The sequence below is a fragment of the Anneissia japonica genome, unplaced genomic scaffold, assembly GCF_011630105.1.
Source record: "Anneissia japonica isolate Jap-2015-1 unplaced genomic scaffold, ASM1163010v1 scaffold376_len1572418_cov194, whole genome shotgun sequence".
Classification (NCBI taxonomy): Eukaryota; Metazoa; Echinodermata; class Crinoidea; order Comatulida; family Comatulidae; genus Anneissia; species Anneissia japonica.
Window position 1 is genome coordinate 1183942 of NW_022741166.1, and position 25369 is coordinate 1209310.

Consider the following 25369-nt stretch of genomic DNA (forward strand, 5'->3'; position numbering starts at 1 on the left):
ATTATAAAGATAATTACTAAAGCTGATAATAATAATGATAATGATAATAATGATAATACAGTAATAATAATAATATTAATAATAATAGTAATAATAATAATAATAGTAATAGCAATAACAAAAAGAACAATGATGATGACAATGATAGCAGTGGTGGTCAATAATGATGATGATGTAGTAATAATAACAGCCATGTCTTTTTAATAAATTTATGAATAAATACTAAATAAATAATGATAATTTTTAGCTCTTTGTATGCTGCTTTCCGAATGTTTATAAGTGCTTCATATTTTGAATTGGTTATTGGAGATAGTAACAACATACACAACGTCATGATGCTTGATTGTTCAGAAGCTACAAAGAACCTAAAATTTACATTCTACCTGGAACCCATTTATATTTGTGGGTGGAGAGATATAGACAGAATGTCAGGAACACAAGCAAAGGTCAGCATGGGATTCTAATCCCAGACCTAGGCTTTATTCACAGACAGTTTTATGCGACAAATATCTAATTTGCCCATATGGGCTGATAATGTATCGCAATGGATGGTGTTACAACACACCTATTTATGGACAAGAAAAAGCTATTTGTCACATAAAATGTTGTAGTGTAGGTAGAGTTTGCAGTAGAAAGCCCAACTGCGACTAGCTCGTCAGATAAAAAAAAAGTAATAATTTGCCTATCCAAATAACATTATTTTGCACCATAATAAACCATAAAAACTCTCCCAGTGAACCTTGCAAGGAGGTGTTTATTCCGGGTCATCGACCGAGGTTTCGAAAGGCCTTTGGTTCGGACCCCTCCGTCGGACATGCCGGCCGCTTGTCGGCAAATTTCTGGCGCCACTGCTGGTTGGGGATCTGTGTGTTTGACGTCGCCACCCACACATAATTAAATAATGTGAATTTGATCTATATTTACATCCACTGTTGGCTTCCACTTCCTTCTTAAACATTTTTTACTAGTCAGAATGTCGTGTTTTGTAATTTAGGCAAATTCTGAAAATTAAGCTAATTAATGAAATACAGTAATAAGTGGGCAGCTGATTTCCTGAAAATAAATATATAAATTTTGAAATACAACTTCATGATGGCTTACATAGTTGGTCCCATATATTTCTAAGTATTGTAAGTTATGTTTGTGATTTTTATATGCTCTGTGCACCTTATAACCATTTCCAAATTTAAGTAACAAAGAGTAACATTTCTTCTTATCTACATGTAAACTGTGTACAAAATGTACCTTGCCTGTTTATGCTGCCTAATCATTTTTGTTAGTTTTTGTATACTGTATTTTGTTTTGTAATATGTAAAAAGATTAATTAGTTGTTTCATTGATTATGCCAAGAATATGAACATTATTTATGCTATTCTTTCAGTAGGAGAAAAAATGTTTGTTCAATTAAAAGAAAGGTAAATCAAATATAAAAACCAAGCAATCCAAATTGAAATTATTCTTCAAGTATATTAGCTCATCACGAATGAACAGTATGCTGATATCTTTAAATAATTAATAGTATGATCGTCATAAAATAATGAGTAACACAGTAAGCTACTGGGCTCAGATTAAAACTAGACATAAATTTGTTATTGAATCATAACATGTTCATATCTGCTCCTAGTGTCTACTTGCCCAGCACCTAAAAACATAAACAAGACTTGCTACTTTACAACTGAACTTAAAAGGTCTTCCCTGTCATTCACTGTCACAGCAAAACCAGTAGGACAAAAAATACTCTCAGAAGGTCATTTGTGTCAAATTCTATTTTCATCTTTGTACATTTTTAAATCCATTAAACTTTTATTTAAGTCACTCCACATGTGCACTTAGGAAAATGATTCTAGGAAAAAAAAAAAATCTTGATATACCCCCAGGAGGGAGTAAGAATCTGTCCCATAGGCAACTAATTAGTTTTTTATTTCAAATATAGACATGTGTAATAAAATTACTTTAATTGTACTCAAAAAATTATCTTAAAATAAGTGATGATAATTAATACTAAATGAAACATTAAGGTATGTTTTTATCTAACAAAATGTATATTTAACCTAATAATGTTATATTTAACCCAATTTCAAACCCGCAAATAAATAAATACTAACAATCTGAGTATTCATCATAATAATTGGAATAATGATAAAATATATTAAATATTGTTCTTAAGCCAATAATAAATTTAGCTTACTTGCTACATTTTCATTATTAATAGTTTTCATTATTAATAGGTATAATTGTTTAAAAATTATACATAAAAACAAAATTAAAGCTGATATTTTTATTTTAAATGTTTTTTAATTCTGAAAGTATTAAAAATCAGTGCATTTTTCTAATGTGAAAAGTAGTTATAATACTTTGGATTTAATACCTTATTTAGAGGAAAGGACATTTCCTATCATTAGTATATTTATTTTATATTTTATATTTTATTTTCATTCTTATTCATTCTTAGCATTATATAAGATTATATTATTATTAGTACTAAAATGCTATAAATAATTTTTGATATGAATGATTCCACATATTTACCTCTCAGACTTACAGTCAACTCTAGATTGCTAAGTTTGATATCAAGATCATTTTTTAATCTAAAATTTCTAGTTATTAAACGAAAATCGTTACACACGGAGATTGAATTGGTACTTTCCTAGTACGGTCTGAACATTCCATCAATCAGTGTCTGTTGTCTCGCTACTCTGTGAACAGAACGACAGACTGAGGCACACTACAGATGTCTATTCGAAAGGTGAATAATTATAGGGCTATTGACACCTTTTACAGAGTAACGGGAATTGGGCCGGTCACATAATAACCAGGAGAAATAGGCTGGATACGACAAGGAGATGGATGAACAAGAGGATAGGGGCACATACTAATTTACTTGATGGAGAATTTGAGGCAACAAAATATTAGGTAGATTTGGAGAAAAAAAAAGAAATTGTACTTAGTAATATAATAATAATGATAATAATAATTTATAGACATTTAATGCCAACAGCATAATTAACAATTTTCTCATAGAAAAATGAGATGATAGCCAACAAAAAAAATTGTTCCAGTACAGGTGTTAGCTACAAAAATAAAATTCCCACTGCATAATCTAAGCAACAGTAGTACAAAAAGTCAATGTACAAAACACAATAATAATAATAAGAAATAACGATACAAAAGAATAATAGGTGGCAGCAAACAGAATGTGACACTCAACTTGGCTAAAAAAAAAAAACTGTTGTATGTAAAATCATGAAGGAAATTTCCTCCATGGTTAACTATAGTGTAGAAGTAGCTGAAAAGGAGTTACATTTAATGGTTCTATAATATCTTTTTAAATTTTTTCTTCATCCAACAGAAAATTTGTGTCTGAAGTAGACCTCGATAATAATATTATATATTATATATATTATACACTTATTTAGGGACATTCAACTATTGTGATTCAAAAATGTCAAGCTAATTAATATGACTGACTAAATATCAGGCTCCACCCATAAAATGGGTGGAGTCAAAATCCCATCTTTAACTTTACTTAGTCATATATTATACCTCCATGGTCATATATCTTTGGTTTACAAGAGAGAATATCACTTCCCTGTTATTACAAGATCATGAGACCAATGATGCTTTAAAGCATTTTGATATTAGAAATCACCAATTTTCAATAAATGTAACTAGTTGAGACATGACTGTCTTTCTTACAGTGAAGGGGAAATATTAAAACATAACATTGACAGTTCCTCAGCTCTTGTCAATTACTGTCATAGTGCCATCAATAATTAAGTTCTGCACTCTTTTTTTTTCATTGACCAATCAGGGCTGTCCTTGTAACATACTCTGTCAGCTTTCATGTGTTTGCTTGATGTATCTTTTATACTTTTAAAGATTAATTTGTATCGATTAATAGTATTTTGGTTAATATAAAAGTTGCCATGGGAACTGTCAACATTAGATGTTATCACAGATGACAATGGGCTTTCTCAATTATGGAGCAATAAATGACAATTACAGATAAAGAGTGATCTAATGTCAGATATGTACAATATACAAGTTATATTATTTCTATTAAATAAGAAATAACTAAATATTGTTTACATAGCAGAGTAACAATGTGTTAAATACGTGCAGTACACCATGCAGTTTGTTTTGAAAAGAACCAGGTTTTTTTTTTTTTTGAAATGTCTCAACATTTCATTTGAAACGCTTCATTAATTATCTACGTGGTGTACCACTAGCATTTAACACAAGAAATAACTAAATAAGCATTTGTGTATTGTGTAATGTGGAAACATTAAATAATGCACAGATGAAGGTAAGGTGGTTATAAAATTAGAGAAATGTAAATATTATTTTAGGCCTACTAGACATTTGTTGGACATAATTAACACTGCAAGAGTATCAATTGATCAATCAATCAATCCTTCCATCAATTTATAAGGCAATTATACAATGGACTATTCCATTAAGCACCACCCTTTAGTTATTGTTGGGATGTTTACATTGAGAAACAGTAAATCCCACAGAAACATAATTCACAAGATCACCCATCTGACACAATCCCTAATGGCACAACACCAAAAACCACAACATGTGAAAAAAAAAAACAGAGTACGATGAGTCAAATAAATAAAAAGATATGTTTTTGGATGTCGAGTAAAAATTTTTTTTTTGTAATTGGAAATATTTGAAATAAGATAAAAAACTTTCCACTCGACATTATGAGCATTGGAATAGTATCAAATATTTTTTACATGTTTTTTAAGAATTCAAAATTCTAAGCCATTTAAAATTTAAAGTACAGGGACATAGAGCAGAACTGTGGTTTTATGTTTAATGTACTGGCCTTCTAATCCCAAGTTCTTTGGTTCAATCTTAGCAGTAACCTCATGATTTTCTAATAAACAACTTTATATGCTCTACTGCCTATAACCTGATAATGGTTACAGAGAGCTTCTGTCATTGTTCCAAATACTGTTCTCTCCAATAAGGTAACAATATTTCATCCCACATTACTACTTTGAATCTGTTTTGACCTGAGGATTAGATTAGACGTAGATAGCTGGGAGATTATTAGGAACTCAATACTGTTCTGTTGTTGCGATGTTTACAGCATTGTCACAAGTAAAAGTAATCAATTTACATCAATTACGTTTTGAATAAATGTGACGTCTTTACCACGCAAACAATAAAAAAGTATTAGCTTAATGAAAACCGTGGTGGTACACGTTTGGCAAGCAAGCTTGGACAATTAGTACCGCTTCGCTGTGAATGTCTCGTGTATACAAGAGGCTATTAGCGTTATCATTTACTGGACCGGATAATGAAGTGAATTGATCAGACTTAGGCTTCAGGTACTAAGCTAGGCTATAACTGGTCTATTTTCTCCAATTTCCAGGCTATTAGAAACAGGAAGCATTTTAAACGTGCATTATACCGGTCACATTACCTCAACATATCAGATCGTAATGGTTCATTACAAACCAGTATTTTATATTGTAGGTCATTACATTTCATAAGAAATTTGATTTCTTCGAAAATTGCGAACGATAATGTAATGAATATATCCTATTTTTGTAATTTAGATTGTTCTTACATCATTGAGTGAATTCATATAAACATGAAGCCCTTTTTAATGTATAAATTTGTATATGTTTAAAAAAATGAAATATACTTATCTGTTTTAAGTCTATTTAAAATTGTTTAATCATTTATAAGTTTGTAAATAAGTAGACAGAAATTCATTCTTAACATTTTAATGTAATGTATTTTCTTTTCTTATAAACTAAATTAGTAGATTATTATTATATATTCTGTTTTATCAATTTAGGGCCACTAAAGATCATAATATAAATGAACTAGTGCTGGACACCAACTTACAATCTTTGACTGTTTACTCATGCAATACTAGTAAATAAATGAAGACTGATATCAGAATGAGAATCAGAAACAAAATAATTGTCACTAAATGAATACTCTTTGAATCCATTTTTTATTCAATTGCGAACTATATCATTTCTTATTGTCGCCTTTCTCTTGAATACATTTATATTTACAATTGCTTTGGTAGGTTTATTATACAACAAAAATAATAAAGATCATTGACTGAATTATAATAAAGATAATAACAATATTAATTCTATTAATAATAATAAATATAATATCAGTTGCATTTATATTAATCATGACAATGAAATATTACAATTATTATTAACTATAGTACTGGCAATAATTACAATAATGATAATATTAATATCATAATCGTAACTATAATCATAATACTAAAATACAGGATAACAATTATAATTCATAAAATAATACTCTCTCTTATTTATGTATGTGAAAAAATACAAAAACGACGGTTTCATGTTATTTAAATTAAATTTGATATCAAATGTAAATGATTTTCGAGTTTAATTACAGCAACATGCAAACCTAGATCGACCATTCATGTCGATGCACAGACACAACGTGAGTTATGTGCAACATTTCAAAGCGTTGAATCGGATGACGCCGTTTGATAAATCACGCAAGTCAAACATGTACACCAATACACGCATTTGTTACCTCACAACATAATGGATCCAGCAGATGTTTTTAAGTTCAAGTTTAAACTATTATTTACAGTTGAATGTCTGGCGGTTGCATCGACCTGTTGTGGATAATCTCTGCTTACCCTTAACGTGACAGATTGGTTCGTCATATTATTACTAAAAAATCACTCTGTGATGGAAACAGCTTTCAGATACCCCTTAAAAAAAACCCATTTAAGTTATACATCTTGAGAAGTTCGCTAGAAGACAAAACTAAACTCTCTATGTGGAATTGATGATGAACGTGTCCATGAATATTTTCCTTGTATATTCGTGTGGATAATTTTAATTGATGGCATAATCTGCGATCATCTGCTAAAATTAATAAAATTCGGAAATTTTGATGTATAACAGCACGTTAATTACTTAACTTAATGAGGATCGATTAAACTTCCTTAGTATTTTTAGTGGCTGATTCTTCCGGTTATCGGGGTAGAAATGCATTTAATACTACAATCCATCTAACTCCTGAGTTAAACAAACACATGAAAATTCTATCTCCGAGGACATGAGTAATAAGAAAATTCTATACTCATCTCGCAAACTCAAAGTCGTGCATATTTCGTAAGTTTTTATGCCTTTTAAAGGAAATTCAAATTCACCAATGAGGAAAGGACCTCTTTTTATTTGAGTTTTGTGTAAGTAAGCTGAACGATAGATTGGTAGAGACACAGATGAAGCCACATTGAAACATCAAATTTTAGCAATATATTACGATCATTGGTATTTACAGATAAGTAATAAATCTAATATTATTTTGGTTTATAAATCTCCTGACCATGTGACTTCGAATCATTTTTCTCCAGTCATGTGACATCTGCAATCAGACAGTAAAACTTTTATCAATTCTTTACATATTTTTTTTCTCATACTGTCATATGGACTATCATTTTATTTTTTTTTATATGAATTGAACCACTTATTTTTATCATTATTTCTTTTTTCCAAATATTTATGGGCCTTTAGAGTAATTTCTTATTTTCACAGACTTTAGAATTAGAATGCTAATTAACAGTTTGCCATTTACTTGCTTCAAATTGGCATCTGTTCTGCTTATATATACATTTTTTCACAGCATCTTGGTCTTAAGATTTTAATTGGTCTAAGTGTTTTCCATTATAATGGCAAATATTGCCCTGCGTAAATGTTAAGATTACGCAAAGTAAAACCACATTAAGTTTGAATTAGGAAGATTAAAGTTTAAGCTATGATTTAACTTAGGTTATTTCTTCTCAACATGTGGCCTTCTCTTGAGACATTAATCATTTATTTGCAAGGTGTTCTTTATTTATTTTTTTTTCATATATCGTTTTTTCCATTCCTCATCATCATTTTTCTTGTTTCTTCTGTTGTTTTTTACTGTGGAGATACAAGTAATCTCTTCGAACTTGACTCGATCGTAAATCAAGGACCTGTGTGATTTTCGCAACTATTTCCTTAATGTCTTCTGTTTTTGACTCAAATTCATGATACTTGAAATCACGGCTAGTTGCCAGGTACACAAGTCGGAAAACTGATTTCCCTTTGAAAATAAAAAAAACTGATATTAACAATTCTAACAATTATGAAGATACATGTCTTCACTGTCAGTTTTTATTCTACATCTCATTATTTAATAAGAGTTATTACCTCCACCAAGGAGGTTACACATTCACTGCTGTCTGTCTGTCGTGCTGTCTGTCTGTCGTGCTGTCTTAGTGTCTGTCAGCAAGATTACGCAAAAACTAATGAATGGATCCTCATAAAATTTACTGGAATGATTCATAATAATCAAAGGAAGACACCATTCAATTTTTGGAAGAAAAGGTTAAAGGACAAGGGTCAAAGAAATTTATTTTTTTACCCTAGAACATAAAAGAAAATAATGGAATCGCCCCTCGTATTCAGACAGCACTCAAGAAACCTATGTGCCTGAATACGAAGTGCGATTCCATTATTTAATTGAGGGTATGCTGCAGTTTTGCCCATTATACACGGCCTGCATATTGTTGATACTGTATTCAGGCACAGGGCGGAAGTAAGCACTCAATGGAGTGACAACTCTAGTTAATAAATCTTAATTTAATTAATTTAGAAAGTAAGAAATAGAATCCCTACTACTATATATTTGTATATATTGCATATTTATTCATCTGCCTAGTAATATGAGATAAATAGGTACAGTAGAAACATTTTTGTGATAAGAAAAAAGTTTGATGCCTGTGGAAAAATGTAGAACCAAGTTCAATCGTTTATATTTATTTGATTTTTTTAAAGTCATCAATATAATTTTGCTGGTCACAGAAATATTGAAAGTGGATATCCTGAGTATAATGCTTCAGGAAATAACATTTTAATAAACATTTAGTGTAGCAGTCTCAAATTTCATTGGCAAAAATATACACTCTGCACATTTTATTATGTTTAATTTTATCAAATATACTGTACTTACAAAAAAGGAATCTGCAAATGTGCAATGGGTTATATTTAAGTCAATACATTGTTTAGGTTCATTGAAATGGTTATTTTTAATTACAGTATTCATTTACCTGACTTCCCTTCAGAAACAATGGTACAGTCTGCTAATTTGTCTGAGCTGATTGAATATGCTTTCTGCTTGGTCCATAACTTTGACGTTTTAGTCTTCTGTTGCATTATTGGTACAATCTCAATCTTCTCCCCAGATAAACCTGGGAAAGGTGAAATTGGCGGGAAACATCAGCTCACCAGTTTAAAATCATGACATACATTTTGGATAGGTTTCATAAATACTGGGACGATTTGGGTTTAACTAAATTTTTAGTGGGGATACCTGGGGGAAATCTTCCCCTCCTTAAATACATAATTGCTGAATGGTTGAATCTACAGCCTGTTGCCACACCATTGAGAAAACTTTAAGGATAATATGGCAACTCTAAATACTGAAAATTATACTCTCAGACCTTAAAAATGCTTTCCAAAGTGCCTCAACTTATAATTAGTCTGATTCTGACAATCTCACTGACATATCATGAAGGTTGTGTACTTTATTGTGTACTATACACTATTTTCGCGATATTTGAAATGAAAATTTCCAATAACCTGGCAACTACCACTGGGGGACTTTCAGAGGCCTAGCATTTTGCTCTATATACCTACTACCATCATGGATTAAATCAACGATTTATCTAAATTACTTATGAGTACAAATATTTTAAAACGGAAAAAACACGAAATGTTTACATTAAAAACAAGTCTTAAAAAGCTATTGCAATGTTTACATATACAGTAAGTACAGTAATTAGCAAGATCGTATCTGTTGTCTACTGCTGCTATAGCAAAGGTCTAGCAGCGCTATCCGCTGCAGGTTGTTCTATTGGTAACTAGCCGGTTCCTGAGGCTAGGCCGCTGGAAGTCCCACAGTGAGTTGCGAGACGTTGGCGGCGCTGTTTCAAAATAAATCCCATGAAATGGTCTATAGGTACAGAAAAAAAATGATGGGTATAGAAAAAAATAATTGTGTTATAAATATGCCACTGGAATCACCAACAAGAAGATGGAAGTATTAGTAGTTAGATAAATGCATTACATACCAAAGTCAACTCCAGATGGCGGTCTAAGTACGTTCCTATGCAGCATTTGTATCTGGTAGGACTTGTATTGTGAACTAAGGACTAATGGGGATTCACATGTAACTGGAGCATTTCCGGGACTCTCGTGAATAAATGATATTGATTCTCTCTTGCCTGTACAAGAAAAGAAAACACACAACAGTGATATAATACATTGTAACACTGAAAAATCTAAACTGTTCATCCCATGAGTATAGAATAAAGAACATGGTACACTTATTGGTATTGTCTTCCCAGTGTACAGAGCGATTTAACACCAAGACATTCTGAATTTGCTTCTGTGTACAGTATTTGCATTTTCTTCATGGTGATTAAAGGGAGAATTACAATCACAATCACAATCATAAAGATAGCTCCATGCTTTATTAAGGTAATCCATTTTAAAGGGAGAGTAACTACAAGAATTAAGAGGGCATATTTTAAAAAGAAAGTTACTACAAGTTATAAAAAATGTTTGTAAAGAAATATATTGATTACAGTAAGTTATTTTACATTTACAATCTGCAATTTTAGAGTAATAAAAAATTACAAATGCATGAATAATATTTGATTTGGATCAAAATATAAAGAAATAACCTATTTTATATCATCTTTGACTTTTCATTTTTGAATCATTTATATTATTCATCTTGTCTTTGAAAAAATAATTATTGATGTGATGAATAACAAAATATCTGGTTTATAAATAATTTACTCATTTATGTTTTTGAGTTATGAAGATAAAACTTGAATAAACCTTGAATAAAAATTGAATTAATACTAGGAGTTTATGATAGCAAAATTAGTACAACCTTCAATAGCTCAAAAGTTAAACAATATTTTGAAAGCATATTAAAGATAATATCAATATAATGTATGTTTATAAGAAGAGAATTTTTTTATGTTTTCAGCTTTGGTAAGAAAAAATATATAATATGTAGATATAATTTGAACTGTACTATAAATTATAATATAAGAATAATTAGTTTTAATTTCAAAACACCAAAGAGAATTATTATAATCATATTACAGTAAAAACTAAATTATAATACAGTACAGTACAATTTGAAACATTATAATTTATCATAAATGTATTATAGAACTGAAAATTATACTACGAAAAATACTAATCATAATTTTTAATGTAAGTCTGCTATATTATTGTAAATAAGAGTGAAAATTAAATTACATTACAACAAAAATAATTATAATTTGAAACTTAATATATTATAACTAATCATAATAGTAGAACTGTAAACTACAATATAATAAATATCACTATGAAGCTATAGAAGAGTTAATTATACCATAGTAAGATAGTAAATTATAATGTAATGTACTTTATTTCCATGTAAACATTCATATATAAACATTTGTTCTTCTTGTTTTTCTTACATTTGTATTCATATTTTCTAAGCCTTATTTCAATTTGTTAGCATATATTTTACTTAGCATTGTTTCCTTTCGTCGCCGTTTTGCATTCTGTGCTATGCTACAGCAGCAAATGGCATTAACTTTCTATTGTCTGCTAGTAATTTGTGGGAGAAATTTATGAAACAAATTGAAATTAAATGAAAAAATACAAAAGACATGTAGTCAATCCACCTTCTATAGACATAATACAAAGTATCTATTAACGTTACGAATGACAAAAGGAGAATACCGCTCATATTCTTCCCTGTAGCAAAATGGCTGGCGTAGGAGACCATGCTTTATAGTTTCATTATAAAGTAGTACAAACGTAATTGAAAATATTACCCAACAAAAGAGGAATATAGAACGCCAAATCTGTAAACGACATGCATCATAATACGTCATCATTAGCGAGAAGGAACCCCCAAGCAGCGCATATTCACTGCACCTCCCCTGGCAACTTATGTGTACGTGTAACAGCCGGAGGTAACAGGAAGTGGCATGCAATGATTTTTACCTCATTAAGACCTCTTAAAATCGGAATAGTATTCAAGACAATGAAATAGTGTGTTTATAGTTTTTTTGGCCCAACATGTTTATTTCCTCTCTCAAAATTCAATGATTTATTTCCACCAAGCTGAGCTTTTCAACTCAGCAAGAATCATATGACAAATATAAGTAAAATAAGATTTATGTAGAGCTTCATCATAAATTTACAGAGCTTCATCATAAATTGACGAAACATAATCAAAGAATATATAAATGCTATATCCTCAACATTCAATCTAATATCAATTTGAATTCAATTTTAACCTTATACAACCATTCTGGTTTTAGAAAATAAATAGCTTATTTTTTAATCCAGTGATTGCTTTGAAGAATATAACCCACTTTTAAAAAACTGTAAGCATTTTTCAACAAACACCTCAACCAAATATATACAGAACAAAAAGAATCAATTGTAACTTTTTCCAGTTTAATAACTCTCAAATTCATTTCACACAACTCATCCATATTGCCAATTAAGTAGTTTAAAACGTCAGTTAACATCACCTCTGATTAACTTGAGGTTCAAAGTATTTCTCCTTAACCCGAGACGAATTGGAGATGTTAACCACTTTGGCTTTTCATAGCTTGTAGCTATAATGGTACCTTATTGCTTTTGATTTATTACAACAAGTTGGTTAAAAACTGCTTTGGAAGAAAGAACCAGGAACAAATAACTGAAAATACCCATGAAAAAACAGCAGTAAGATGGAAAAAGTTAAAAAATGAATTGCCAAAAAAATAAAATTACGATCATATGGTGCTAAAAAATTACTGTATATTGCAATGAATTTCTTAATAAAAGAAAATGTAGACATACAAAAATGATTTTAAGTATATCTATCTTAAGTAAACAAAAATATTTTTAAAACTTAAATTTGAAGCATTTTACTACAATTCTGATTCTTTAGAAATGTTTGTAATTAATATATGCTTTATATATGATCTGTGCTTTATTATATTATGGATACATTTTAGTATATATTTATTAGATTAGATGATAACCTTCTTGACCAACAAACCACTAAACCACAATGCCACTCTCAAAATTGAAAGAGTATAAACAAAGAAATGAGAATATTGTTTTTATCTTTTTTTATCTCCCTAGAGGTTACGATGGGCTATGACTCTAGAAAGGTTAAAAATTCAAACCACTGCAGTTCATTACGCTTTAATAGTGACAAATACTTTTTTTTGCAATAAAAGGCATAAAAGGAAGGGGGATAATCAAAAAGATATCAGAAGTAATCTAGTCATACTTACTATGTTCTCTAACTAATACAAAGTTTAGTGTGTTCATATCGTGCAGTGTGCTATCCATATCAACTTTCTCCCCTGGGAAACACTCCTTTTCCAAAGTGTAATGAGGACCTGAATGTAAAATAAAAGAAATCATTAAAAAATAAAGTATTTCTTATTACAAATCAATATAACGATTAAACATGGTATACAATTTATCAATTGGTTGATTGTAAAGGATATAAGTAGAATTGAATGTTCCAGAAGAAAATGTGAAAATCAATAAATTCATATCACAAATCAACATGAATTTGATTATTATGTCACATTTATTTGTGATTATTCTCGCTTATACTTCAAGATCATTCATATACACAGATGATGATCGTCAATGTCTCATCACAATAAATAATAACTGCATTGTTGACACTTTGTTAATCTTAAATTGAAAATTCTTTTGTTATATCAGAGATTTTTGGTAGAAAAAAACAAGAAGTAAAAGGAATATTTTCAAGAACAGAAAAATACATATTTCTATTACCTTATTTCTTATTTGTATAACACGATGGAATTAATAACTCTTCAATCAATTTAATAATTCTCATAATTATTTTTATAATTATAGTAATATAAAAAATTGAATAATTTCATTTCTGAAATGCCCTTTTTTAAAGGGCCAACATAATTTGAGTCTTCAATCTTGAATTGAAAATATATGTGTTACCCATTTTAAATCCTGTAATCCAAACTTGCCAATTATAATTATAATTGAATGTAACTACACTATAATTATACAGGTGTACCTTACTCTTTTGGGGCAATTTGTCTTGGTCATAAGCTCTGAGCACCCAGTCATCGGTGGCAAGGCATTTGTGAATGCTAGGTAGAGGGCCATTATTATCCTTGTTTTTTTAATTTGATAATATGGCCTATATTAATCCAAAATATTATCATTATTACAAACTAAGTTTCATGTTGCATATCCTCAAGAACAAGCGTTGTCCTCTATATTACAGGCTGCTAATCTTAAGTTAAAACTTTAGATTGTGCTTATTAACTTGGTATATTAACTGTGATTTATCGTTTCTTACAGTCATGTTGTTTTGCAGTATTTCTCATTTAAGCACATGTTAAAGAATGAAAAAGCATACGATTGCTACTGGCACTTTGATTCACTACAAAGCCTTCTTGGATATAAATTGCTATACTGCTGTTAGAGGGCTTGGGTTCGAGTCACTGTGGAGATTGATCTCTTTTTTCCATGTAATGTCTATGTACACTATTCAGTCTTTTATGTCAAATATTTGTGATTCGACCATATATGGCATAATATTTTATAACATCTATATATGGACAAATCATTGATATTTGTTATAGAAAGTTTGATATTGTGGACTGACTCTTATTTCAATAAATAGGTTTTTATATCTTTGGACTGTGTAAAGATTAATTATTTTGATACAGACAATTAAAATTGATTTAAAATAGTTTTTTTACTTTAGTAGGCCTGCTGTAAATGCTCGAATAAGCGCCATGGCGCTTACAAAATTTTTGGCGGCTTCAGTGCGGCGCATATTCAAGAGCAGCTCTTATAAAAAAAATATTGGCGTGGTGCTTTCCTTGCCTGTTTCCATGTTACCTATTTCACGGTTTCCCGTAGTTCAGTAGGCTTATCATAGGTTCTATCATCATAAACAAACGTTTATAAGAAATGCTTGTGACTTCATTGTCTTATTTCTTCATTTTAACACTGTATACATTGAAAACACAGGGAAATATTATATACTCTCGATTAAGCACCAAGGCGCTTATTCAAGGGTGGCCCTTAACAAAAAAAATCATGGTTGGTGCAGCGCTTAATCGAGAGCAGCGCTTATTTGAGAGCGGTGCCTATTCAAGCATTTACGGTATATTACAATGCAGTGACTGTAAACCAAGCCATTTGGAGGTGGGGTGAGAAAAGTGAATGTTGCTTAAAAGCCATTCACAACCAGAAGCACTTAAAGCAAAGATTGAAAGAAAACTCCTAGCCTAACAATTTATAGCAAACAAAATACAAGGAAGTGGTTTTCAAAATGAAGAATATGTTGGAGCAGGGTTAGGGGTACCCAGTTTATGGTTTACCCAGGGTGTTAATCTATATAGTTATCTTGGGTTCCAAATAATGCCTTTTATTGAAATTTGCAATTTGGACTTTTGTCTTTTTTAAATGTTAGGCCCTACTATTTTTTTGTATGTTTTTATATGAGGGCTAATAAAATTTCTTGTATAGGGTCTTCCATTTTTCAGCACTAAACAACCAACAGGGAGCAAACCACTATTTAGGTTGACACTAAACAATAAACTATCATATATAAACTACAGACATTAGATAATGCATTATTCAACTGAGCTCCCAAATTATTGTATACCCTAGGCCTCAATTCATAAAGATTTTGCTTATATCTATCAAATATCTATTTTCAGTGTCTCTAATACCATATTACACCTTTATATGTACTGACCTAACTGGTTTCTTCATGATAAAATTCCCTTAGAATCAAAGATTAAACTAAGGAGGTTTTAGTGACAGGTGTAAATAATTATTAATCATAGTTTTGTTCCTCATTATGTATCAGCTGTTTACAGGAAATAATTATTTCATAAAATTAAGGCTCAAAATTTCCAACTTGCACTGTATATGCTTCAAATTCTACCTCAACTTCAAGCCATTATTACTATCATTACAGCTTATATATGCCGAGTATATAATCACATTAAATTTTATTTCAAATATAATTCAAATTATCATTGCTATTTTATATTATGTGTTTATTGCCATAGTAACAAACATTGATCTTCAATTAGTAAAATTATTAAACATATTGTTGAAATCATCAGCAATGCAATTTTGTACAGAGCAGTTTTAAAAGTCATAGTTTGAAATAATAAGTCCTACTTTTGTATGACCGGCAGTTTTCTATTTGCAAAACTAGGAGGAAATTATAACTAAAAATACAGCACAGACTACACATATTTCATTTATATTATGTGACAGAAACAATGTTTAAAAAGTACTCATGTTTTCCGGTGTTCTTCGAATAAAAATAATCTAAAAAATCCTTGAAAATATGTGATACAAATTATCCCTTTTTTTGCATAATCATTCAATTTAGTGTTTCTTTTGATCTTCAAAAAGTTACAGTGACATGGCCACCTGTTTTGAAGCAAATTAATTCCCTTTTCAACCATCATTCTAAACTGTACTGTTAATGGCATTGTGTAAAATAAAAATTGATCATAGCCACTCATAATAATCATTTTCAGGAACCCTTAATTTTAGATTTTATTGTTACATATATAATAGAATCTGATTATATGTATCACTAGACAATTATCTGTCATGATATGAAAGAAACCATAACATCAAGTCCTAACATATAATTCTAAATCAAATTATAAACAAGTCCATAAAATTATTATTTAATTTCAGCAAATATAAACCCAAATGGTCACAGGAAGAAATATTTTTCTCTTTCTTGACGTCAAATGTTCATATATTTTCTTGAAAAGCTCAAAGTGATAACGAGTCACCAACTTGGGTTGATGAGAATAAAACAAATCCCCCATGGCAACACTTTCCTAATGAGAAATAGATAAGATGGTAAGAAATGTCATCTTCATATTAAAACTTCTAGGCTTGGCCATTTACCAGTTTTAAGATTAGCAGGAAATGTACTTGAAGACCTATAGAGAGTTGATGAGAACTTTGCTATAGGCATGGCTTGTTGACTAAAGACCAGCTGAATATAGCTTTACTCAAACATTTGAATGAGTGAATTTCAGGTAATTTCAACAAAAAAATATTGATATAGTATATATCATAGCAAAAAAATTATCAAATAAATGATTACTCCAAAAAAAGGTGAAATGTAATTATATTAAATATACTTATGTTCTATTTCAATATTTTTCTTGAAGATGAATGTATTTAGCTTAATAACATACTAATTTAATATTTATTTCTATAATAATCATAATATTATCAGCTAAAGTTATATTATCTTATAGATTTATTCATTACTATTAAATATGTTCTGTACATGTATGTACCTTGTGACAAACTAAGAAAGATATTTTTTGTATTTTACAATCTAAAATAGTAGGCCTACAAATTGTATTAAAAATATCAATAATCTATATTCATATAAAATATTATAAATAATTTTTTTTTTCAAATCCATAAAATTATATAAACTAATGATTCTGATTAAAAATATAATTAAGTAAAATATATTTTATTAACTATAAATAATCAAATGCATATTGTTTTATGTAATTTTACTCATAAAACATGGGTAAAGGAAGATCATATGTTTTTAAATAAGAATCAATAAGTCAATTAAAAAAAACCAAAATAATGAAATTAATAACTAACATTGCACACAGATGAGCAAGAATTCTAAAATTTAATTTACATAAGGGAAAATATTATTTCAAAAAGGTTGATGTTCTGGAAGGCAATAGCCCTGCAACCTTTGCCTTAATTGCTATTGGCTATTTTATCAGGCTAGTATATTAGCAGACGACATGGAGATTTCTCCCAAGGGAGTAATTCCTCACCCACCGGCATTCTGGGATATGCTGGTATCTACAAGGCACTGATTTCACATTTGTATACCGTAATCTTAATACAATTAAAATTGAAATGTATCAACCCGGGATAAAAGGAAAGATTGCAATTACAAGTGCAACAAATGTTGGTAAATTCATAATATTATGTATCTGTTTGTCAAAGAAGATTTTTCCAATTTTTACTTTCAATTTTATTAGCTAAATTCAGACAGCATATCTTTACAAATATAAAATAAGTCATCAACTCAAAATGGAAACATTAATTTAGTTTTTGCTCATTATAATTTTTAATATGAAAATCCTATATAATTTTTTGAGTCTATAAAAACATATATTGTACATAATTATTTAAATTTAGATTTGGTTTTGATTAGCAGGTGAATACTATTATACAATAATTCTTCTTAAACAAAACCAACAAACTGCTGTTTACATCTCTATTATAATATGACAAATTTCTGTAGTTAATGACTGCTAATAATTCAAAATGACATACACTACAACTAAATAATATAATTCTTGTGTGTGATTGAATTTCTGTAAATATTTCTATTTAGTAATTATTTAACAAAAAAGTGACTTTCTGCCTAAACTTCTGCCTCTTCCTTGACGTACGTTACTGAAATAATCAAGCGACTGTGATCTTAATTTAATTACATTGTAGATTTTCGTAAGGACGTAAGCGGGAAAAGATGCTAAGTTCAATGGGAAACTGTAATCATTTCATTTCCATTTCCAATATGCTGAAGGTTTATTAACTTCAAACTAAAAAAAAAAAAACATTTTTGAGGTACAATTTTTCAGGTACAGTCATTTCTGCCATAGTTCATTATCAGTGTTTATTTTCTCTGATGTTTGAAACTTTAGAAGTATCCAATTTATTTTGCGTCCTTGAGTTGTAAGCTGCGTTTGCCATATGTTACGGAAAAGTAAAAAGAACATGATTGCGATTATTCTTATTAATGAAGATATAGTATACATTAAAATTTCTATTTTTGAGATAATTACTGAGAAATAATAATGAGCTTACTCATGAAGTATTAATATTGGCCTAATTTAATAATACTGTAGTATATTAGGGTCAATTATTATATTTGCAATAAACACACTAAAAATAATACAAAATTTCATATGAAAAATTCTTATTTTCATAAGGGATTTATAAAGCATGTTTAATCGCTTGCCAATATTTCATCATGAATTGAAAAAAACGGGTTGTCCATCCCTATTCATAATACATTATACAATTTGTTGACTTTGAAGCAGAATTAGTGCAAACCCTGGTTATATTTCAAAGCTGAAATCTATAATCTAAATGTGAAAAGTACGCTGAGAAAATTAAGACATTTGTTGGCATAATCTGCTCCCCACAGTAAATTAATTTCTGTAAACTTCAATACAAATGACTTCAAAATCCTTGGACTTGCTCTTTCCCATGCAAGTGAGCTCTGCTACAGGCTATATGCCCAGCTGTGCTAAGTTTACAAACACAATTAAATATGTTAGAGGTAAGGTAAGAATGCACAAAAGCCGCAGGTGTATCGAAACCGCACACATAATCAAAAATCAAAACACAGGTGAGTAACTATTGTGTAGACCAGTTTTACCCCCAAAAAAATGAAAATAGTTCACTTAAATGTAGGACTGCTATTTAAATTAAAAGAACCTTACACTTATCTAAATTTGAAATTATCTTTAATGAAAATTAAACCACTGCTCGTTCATTAGTGCCTCAAAATATAATCACAATCAAGAACACAAATGTAAACATAAATAAGGTTTTATTCAAGTTTTATAACTGTAAACTTTAAACAGGTTACTGACTGCTACATAGTTAATAGCTAATATATGGTATAATAATAATTTACACTTTTTCATCAGTGGCACATTTCTTAATGGAAGGTGCATCCATATTTGGTATACAGTAAATATTGCAGATGAGACCAATATTCTGAATAAAAGACCATGTGGTAACGATGTTACATCAAGATACATTATTTAATTTGATTTTGAATTTATTTAGACAATTGAGGGTAGGGAAGTAAAAAAACAAGGCATCTGTTGTAGGGAGAAGTCTGCACAAGAGATTGTGTTGGCACAAGAGAGGTATCTGCACATAAAAGAGAAATCTAAGACATCATAATGATGCAATATGTTGATAGATTCATCTGAGCCAATAATAATCACTTAAAGTGTAGGTGACGTGAAATTACTTCTCATGTAACATACTTAGAGAAGTCACCGGAGGCAGGTAAATGCCTGCTGGCTACAAGTTTTGTTTTCTAAACACAGAACCTCGCTACCGGGGAGTAATTCAGTCTGCCTTATAACAATGGGTATGCCTATCATTAAGTAACTTTGTATTTCAAAAATTACAGCCTGTACTTTCTTTTATGTTGGATTCTTTGGCAATGTTTTGAAATTATAATTATATTTTTTTCATAAAATTTAATCATGAGTTATGGCAAATTAAAAGAATTACTGAATCACTTATGGTTTGTAGCTTTTTAGGTTTTTGAATATATTAAGTAAAACATGAATGTCAGAATTAGCATTAGCTCCATCAGCTGTTTATTATAAATTGATAATTGATTGGCTCTCTTCTGTTCAGTTGCCGCCTTAATTTTGTTACGGTTTGGTGTTGCATAACCATATGTTTTACCTTGTGAACTTTTATTATGTTTTAAAGTTTCATTATTGTATGTTTATTCATTTTTAAAATTTGCAAGATTCGTTGTTTAAAGTTAGTCAATGAACGTCGCAACCTTAACAGATCCTACAGTATCAGTGGCGAATTCAGAAATTAAAAATAGAGGAGGCGGGGTGTAAGGAATCAACTGCTTAAGAGGAAGGTTTCAGACCACATCTGCCCACCATGGTTTAAGGCTGAGGTACAAAATTGTGTGGTTATGGCATCTTCGGATGGCCAGAAATGCCACTGTTAAACTTAATTTGAATATAGTTTTTTTTTTCCCATTGTTTATAAATTTTTAAAAATTTAGGGGAAGGGAGGGAGGGCAGACTGGGACCTTTTAAATCTGCCCCTTAGTACACCAGTTGAATAATATGGAATCATAGACATCCAATATTTCAGCAAGGTCCACATGCTCCGACGACACATAAGTTTTGAAATTATACTGTACACTACTAAAGGTCATTCTAAAGTTTGAATGTTAGCTTTTAAAAATTGAGTCTGTTTTTCCAAACCTAATCACAAACACTCTATAATGACTTCAAGTCTTTTAAATATATAGAAAAAAAAAATCAATTTATAGAATTAATTTGTCTGGCTCCACTCCAATAGAGCTACTACTGCCTTAATGTCAATGCTCAATCATTGTTTTCTATCACAACAATTTGTACCATTCCCTAAGTTAACAAAGATCGTTTGTTTGTATGCATTACTTCTCATCAGCACCCTCAAGAATAACATTCATAGCTGCTTATTTTTTTTTTAACTTTCACAAGGCAAGAACACCCAAAGGTCCTCCGGGAATCCAAACATCCTTATAAACAATATGAGTATTCATATATATCTAGGTCTAGCATAGACCTAGATACACGTGAGGTTTACATATTGTGGACGTCTTCTTAACTTATATCCTTGTTTTCAATCACAACAAGTTAACAAAGGTCCTCAGTAAATGGTAGATTGCATTAATAAACACTAAATTTGTTTGTTTGTATGTATTACTACCCATCGACCTCAACAATAACATATCAATGAAGAGCAGGAAAGGTTATTTACTCCACAGTGATTAGTTAAATCAACAAAGTATCAGTGGCATGATGGGAAGGATGCCGTTGCCATGCAACTGCAGTTTCAGCAGAAGATTCATTGGGCTGATGATAGTTTGTGTTACAACAAACCAATAAAAGGGGCAGAGGGTTAGCTATTCCAACCTGTAATACGAAAAATCAACTTTATCCCACTACTACCTATTAATCATCTTATCGATCAATCTTATAAATATTTGTATAGAGGCTTTCAGTTAAATCAATGTTTAGATGATGTATACATATATACTCTCTTTATTTTATATCGGACAAAAAATGTACTATTAGGACAAAAAATGTCTCATTCTTCTGCATCTGTATTTTTGTTTTACAATCTCCTTTTTAATATTTTAACAAGGAATGATCATCCACCATAAATTCAAACATCCTCCTAATCAATGAATAGCCACTTAAATCTAGGCCTGTCATGGACAGGACAATTTATTTCTTGTTACAATATCATTGCAAAAAAATTTTAACCCCAAACCTCATCTAAAATACTGCTTTTGGCTGCTTAAAAGAATGGGATAATGCACTGAAATATTCTGTGTTAAGTGAGTCTTTGTTTATACCATGTTTAGCGAAATCGCCGCCCGTCAATAATGATGATTTTAATTTTGGCCAATTAGTGCACCTGCTGCCACAAAAAATTGAAATTTTAGGAAAAAATTAATGTTTTTCTTTATTTTTATTTTTATTACGCTTGCCGCTGCCTTGAAATCTCAAAAAATGTTGATATAGATGATGTGTATATTTCTTCCTATTTATATAAATTTAAAGTATTTATCCATTCCCATAACATTACACTGTTTAGATTCAACAATAAAATTTCATTTTAATTTTTCCCTCTGGATGTTTTTGGCAAAATCACTTGCTAAATAAGAAAACAAAATTATAATTTTATTTTTGGTTCCCGTCATGCTCTGACAATCTTTAAAAAAATGAGTTCGCGAAACAAGGTATAAAAAAAGTCTTGTCTTTTTGGGCCTTCAAAATTATTATTCACAAAAAAAATAAATGTATAAACATGTTTATATGTCATTTATTCAAATTGGAGTCAAATCTATTTCATGAATATGAAAGACAAGCTTTTTTTTCCTTGAGCCTCTTGAAAATCCCCTGCAAGTGCCTTACCGCTGTCCTTTGACACTTGTACAACAAAAGAAAAATAAATATTCTCTCGGGATTTAACGGATAATTGCTACCATAATGGTCACATTCACACCATCTTAACTTAATTCAATTTTGCGATGCAAACTTTGCTCCTATTACGATTTGAACCGACGACTCATCTCGGAAACGGAAGGCAACTCAATCACAGTTTTTGCAATTCTGGCTTATAGACTTGAAGCCAATGAACTGCCAGATAAGTTAAAAAAGAAAACGGCAACAAATTCAATCGACCCAAGCTTTCTTTCTCATCATAAAAATCATACTGACAATAGCTTTGCCAAACTGTTTATCTTCTTCTCCAAAATACGCCTACAGCAAACTTAGCTAACAAAGTAAATTATAGATTATGATGAATGGTTTAAACTTGCCTATCTCTGATAGATATGAAATTGATGAGGCTAGCACCCCAGGCTAAAATGTTAACCCGACACGTTGACGTTTGCCTGTGCCTCAATTAGGAAAGCTAACGATATCATATTAGCAATTTTATTTCTGTAATGAAAGTACTGGTACTGATAAAATTATGCCAAAAATAATGTACTGAATCTCACTCAACATCTCTGTTAAATGTCAAAATCTAAAGAATATAAAACCTGTCCATCTACGACACATTAACTTTTGAAAAGTAGAATTTTACTAGTTATATTATTATTGAAGATAAATAGGTATAATTTTCTTTCAGATAGTAAGTACTCTAGAGCATAATTATTTAATATTTGTATATATCGGATGCAACTTCCAATCTAAATTGGGATGAATTTTTTTTACTCAAATTTTTCAAAGAAATTCAAATTTTCATTTATTTTCACATTCAAATGCATATATAAATACTCAATTAATTTGTTTCTATATACATTTATGATACCTAGATAATAAAACAAATTATATATTCAAGAGGTTAACCTGTATATTATAATTATATAACAGATTAAAATAAAGCAAAACAAATAGAATAGTTTGATGAACAAATAATACTATTTTACCAGATTTTGGAATGATCCCCTTCCGCCGTCGTAGTGTTTTCTGTAACACTTCTCTCATTGTTATATTCGCATTATCTAGGGGTATTTTTGAAGCTCCATCAGATGATGTACTATAGTATCAAGAGAAAAAAAAAACCACTCGTATCAACATTGATTAATAAACTATCTTTCGAAGGTTTCACTTTGTAAAATGGGTTTTAATGCACTAAATTCCTGCAGCTGTTAACGAAGCGAGGAGCATAAAACATTACGCGTGAGCTTTCTACACCTTGTGTTAGCCAGGCGCCAACCTGCTTCTGTGTGCGTGGGGCTGCACGTCCAAAGAGTTACAGCCACGTTTAATGACACAGTCAGAAAAATCATCCTTATTACCATTATTGACATATTTCAAATTTACTGGGAATTATCAAGTATTTGAATACTATTATACTCCTTTGTTTTCAATATCATGATCATTAATCACCTTTTATCTCATCATTATCATGTAAATAGGGCCTAATAAGCTAGGTCAGTTTTAATGTTATCATTGTTACTACAGTACCATTCTCATTATCTGTATTATCACAATCATTATAAATTTTGATCATATAATAATAATATAGGAATTTGTACTACAAACTCTCATCATCCTATCCTGTAAAAAGTTTTATTTTGTGGTTTTTGTCTGCTAAATTAAAACAATATATATAATTTAATCAAACTGGTATGAGTGACAGATATGTCAAGTCATGAGGATGCCTCAAAATTATTTTTTATTAATTTAGCTACGTACATGTTTACGACAACTTGGTCAGTCTTTTGACTTGGCTTCACAGACTTTGGATTCAACTCCACTAGGGCAAGTGTTGGGAAACCAAATCGGGCTATTAGTTCTCGATTGTCCAAAGCGGGAAAATCAGTATCTACTTCACCATCCTCCTCTGCTATCATAAGGCAATAAGACTCCACATTCTCACTAAATTGAAAAGAACAGTAAAGAGGTTCATACAAAAAATGATGATACTATATAATCCCTAAAATAAAAATACATTAAAAATAACAAAGAACAATCTATGAGTTGTAAACATACTATGAAGCAATATAATTTATTAAATCACAAATAATTCAAACACTCCTGTGTTCTTCCTCAGTGTGAGGACAACCGAAAAAAAAATACAAAGTTAATTAAGTATAAGGAAATAGTATTGATTACAAATTAAAATAACAATAGAACCTAATTAAAGGTGGCATATAAAGATACTTAATTTGGAATAAACAATGTAAATAAAAGCTAAATGAAGGCCAGGGATCCAAGAAGAAAATTAAACATACATAAATGAATACACTAGTCTGATAAATTATCTAAGTCTTTATTTAAACCGTCGATATAAGAATTGGTTCTAAGAATCCATTTCAATTCTTCTTTGCATCTAGGCGAGAGGGAGGAAAAGTTATTAGCGATCAAAATAAATCTAATGTCATTAATGCCATA

General features: G+C 30.1%; 1 protein-coding gene across 3 annotated transcripts in view; it reads right to left on the reverse strand.

Moving 5' to 3' along the window:
* Positions 1–5949: 5949 nt before the first annotated feature.
* The window catches only part of LOC117118609 (target of rapamycin complex 2 subunit MAPKAP1-like), a 51271-nt gene continuing 31851 nt past the window's right edge, over positions 5950–25369 (reverse strand). For all 3 annotated transcript variants that reach the window (XM_033263243.1, XM_033263241.1, XM_033263242.1), the window contains 6 exons: positions 24671–24853; positions 23899–24008; positions 13376–13483; positions 10136–10288; positions 9113–9253; positions 5950–8106 (listed from right to left, as the gene is read on the reverse strand). In XM_033263243.1, coding sequence (XP_033119134.1) covers positions 7913–8106; positions 9113–9253; positions 10136–10288; positions 13376–13483; positions 23899–24008; positions 24671–24853 — 889 coding nt within the window. In that variant the 3' untranslated portion in view covers positions 5950–7912. The remainder of the gene's footprint in view (positions 8107–9112; positions 9254–10135; positions 10289–13375; positions 13484–23898; positions 24009–24670; positions 24854–25369) is intronic.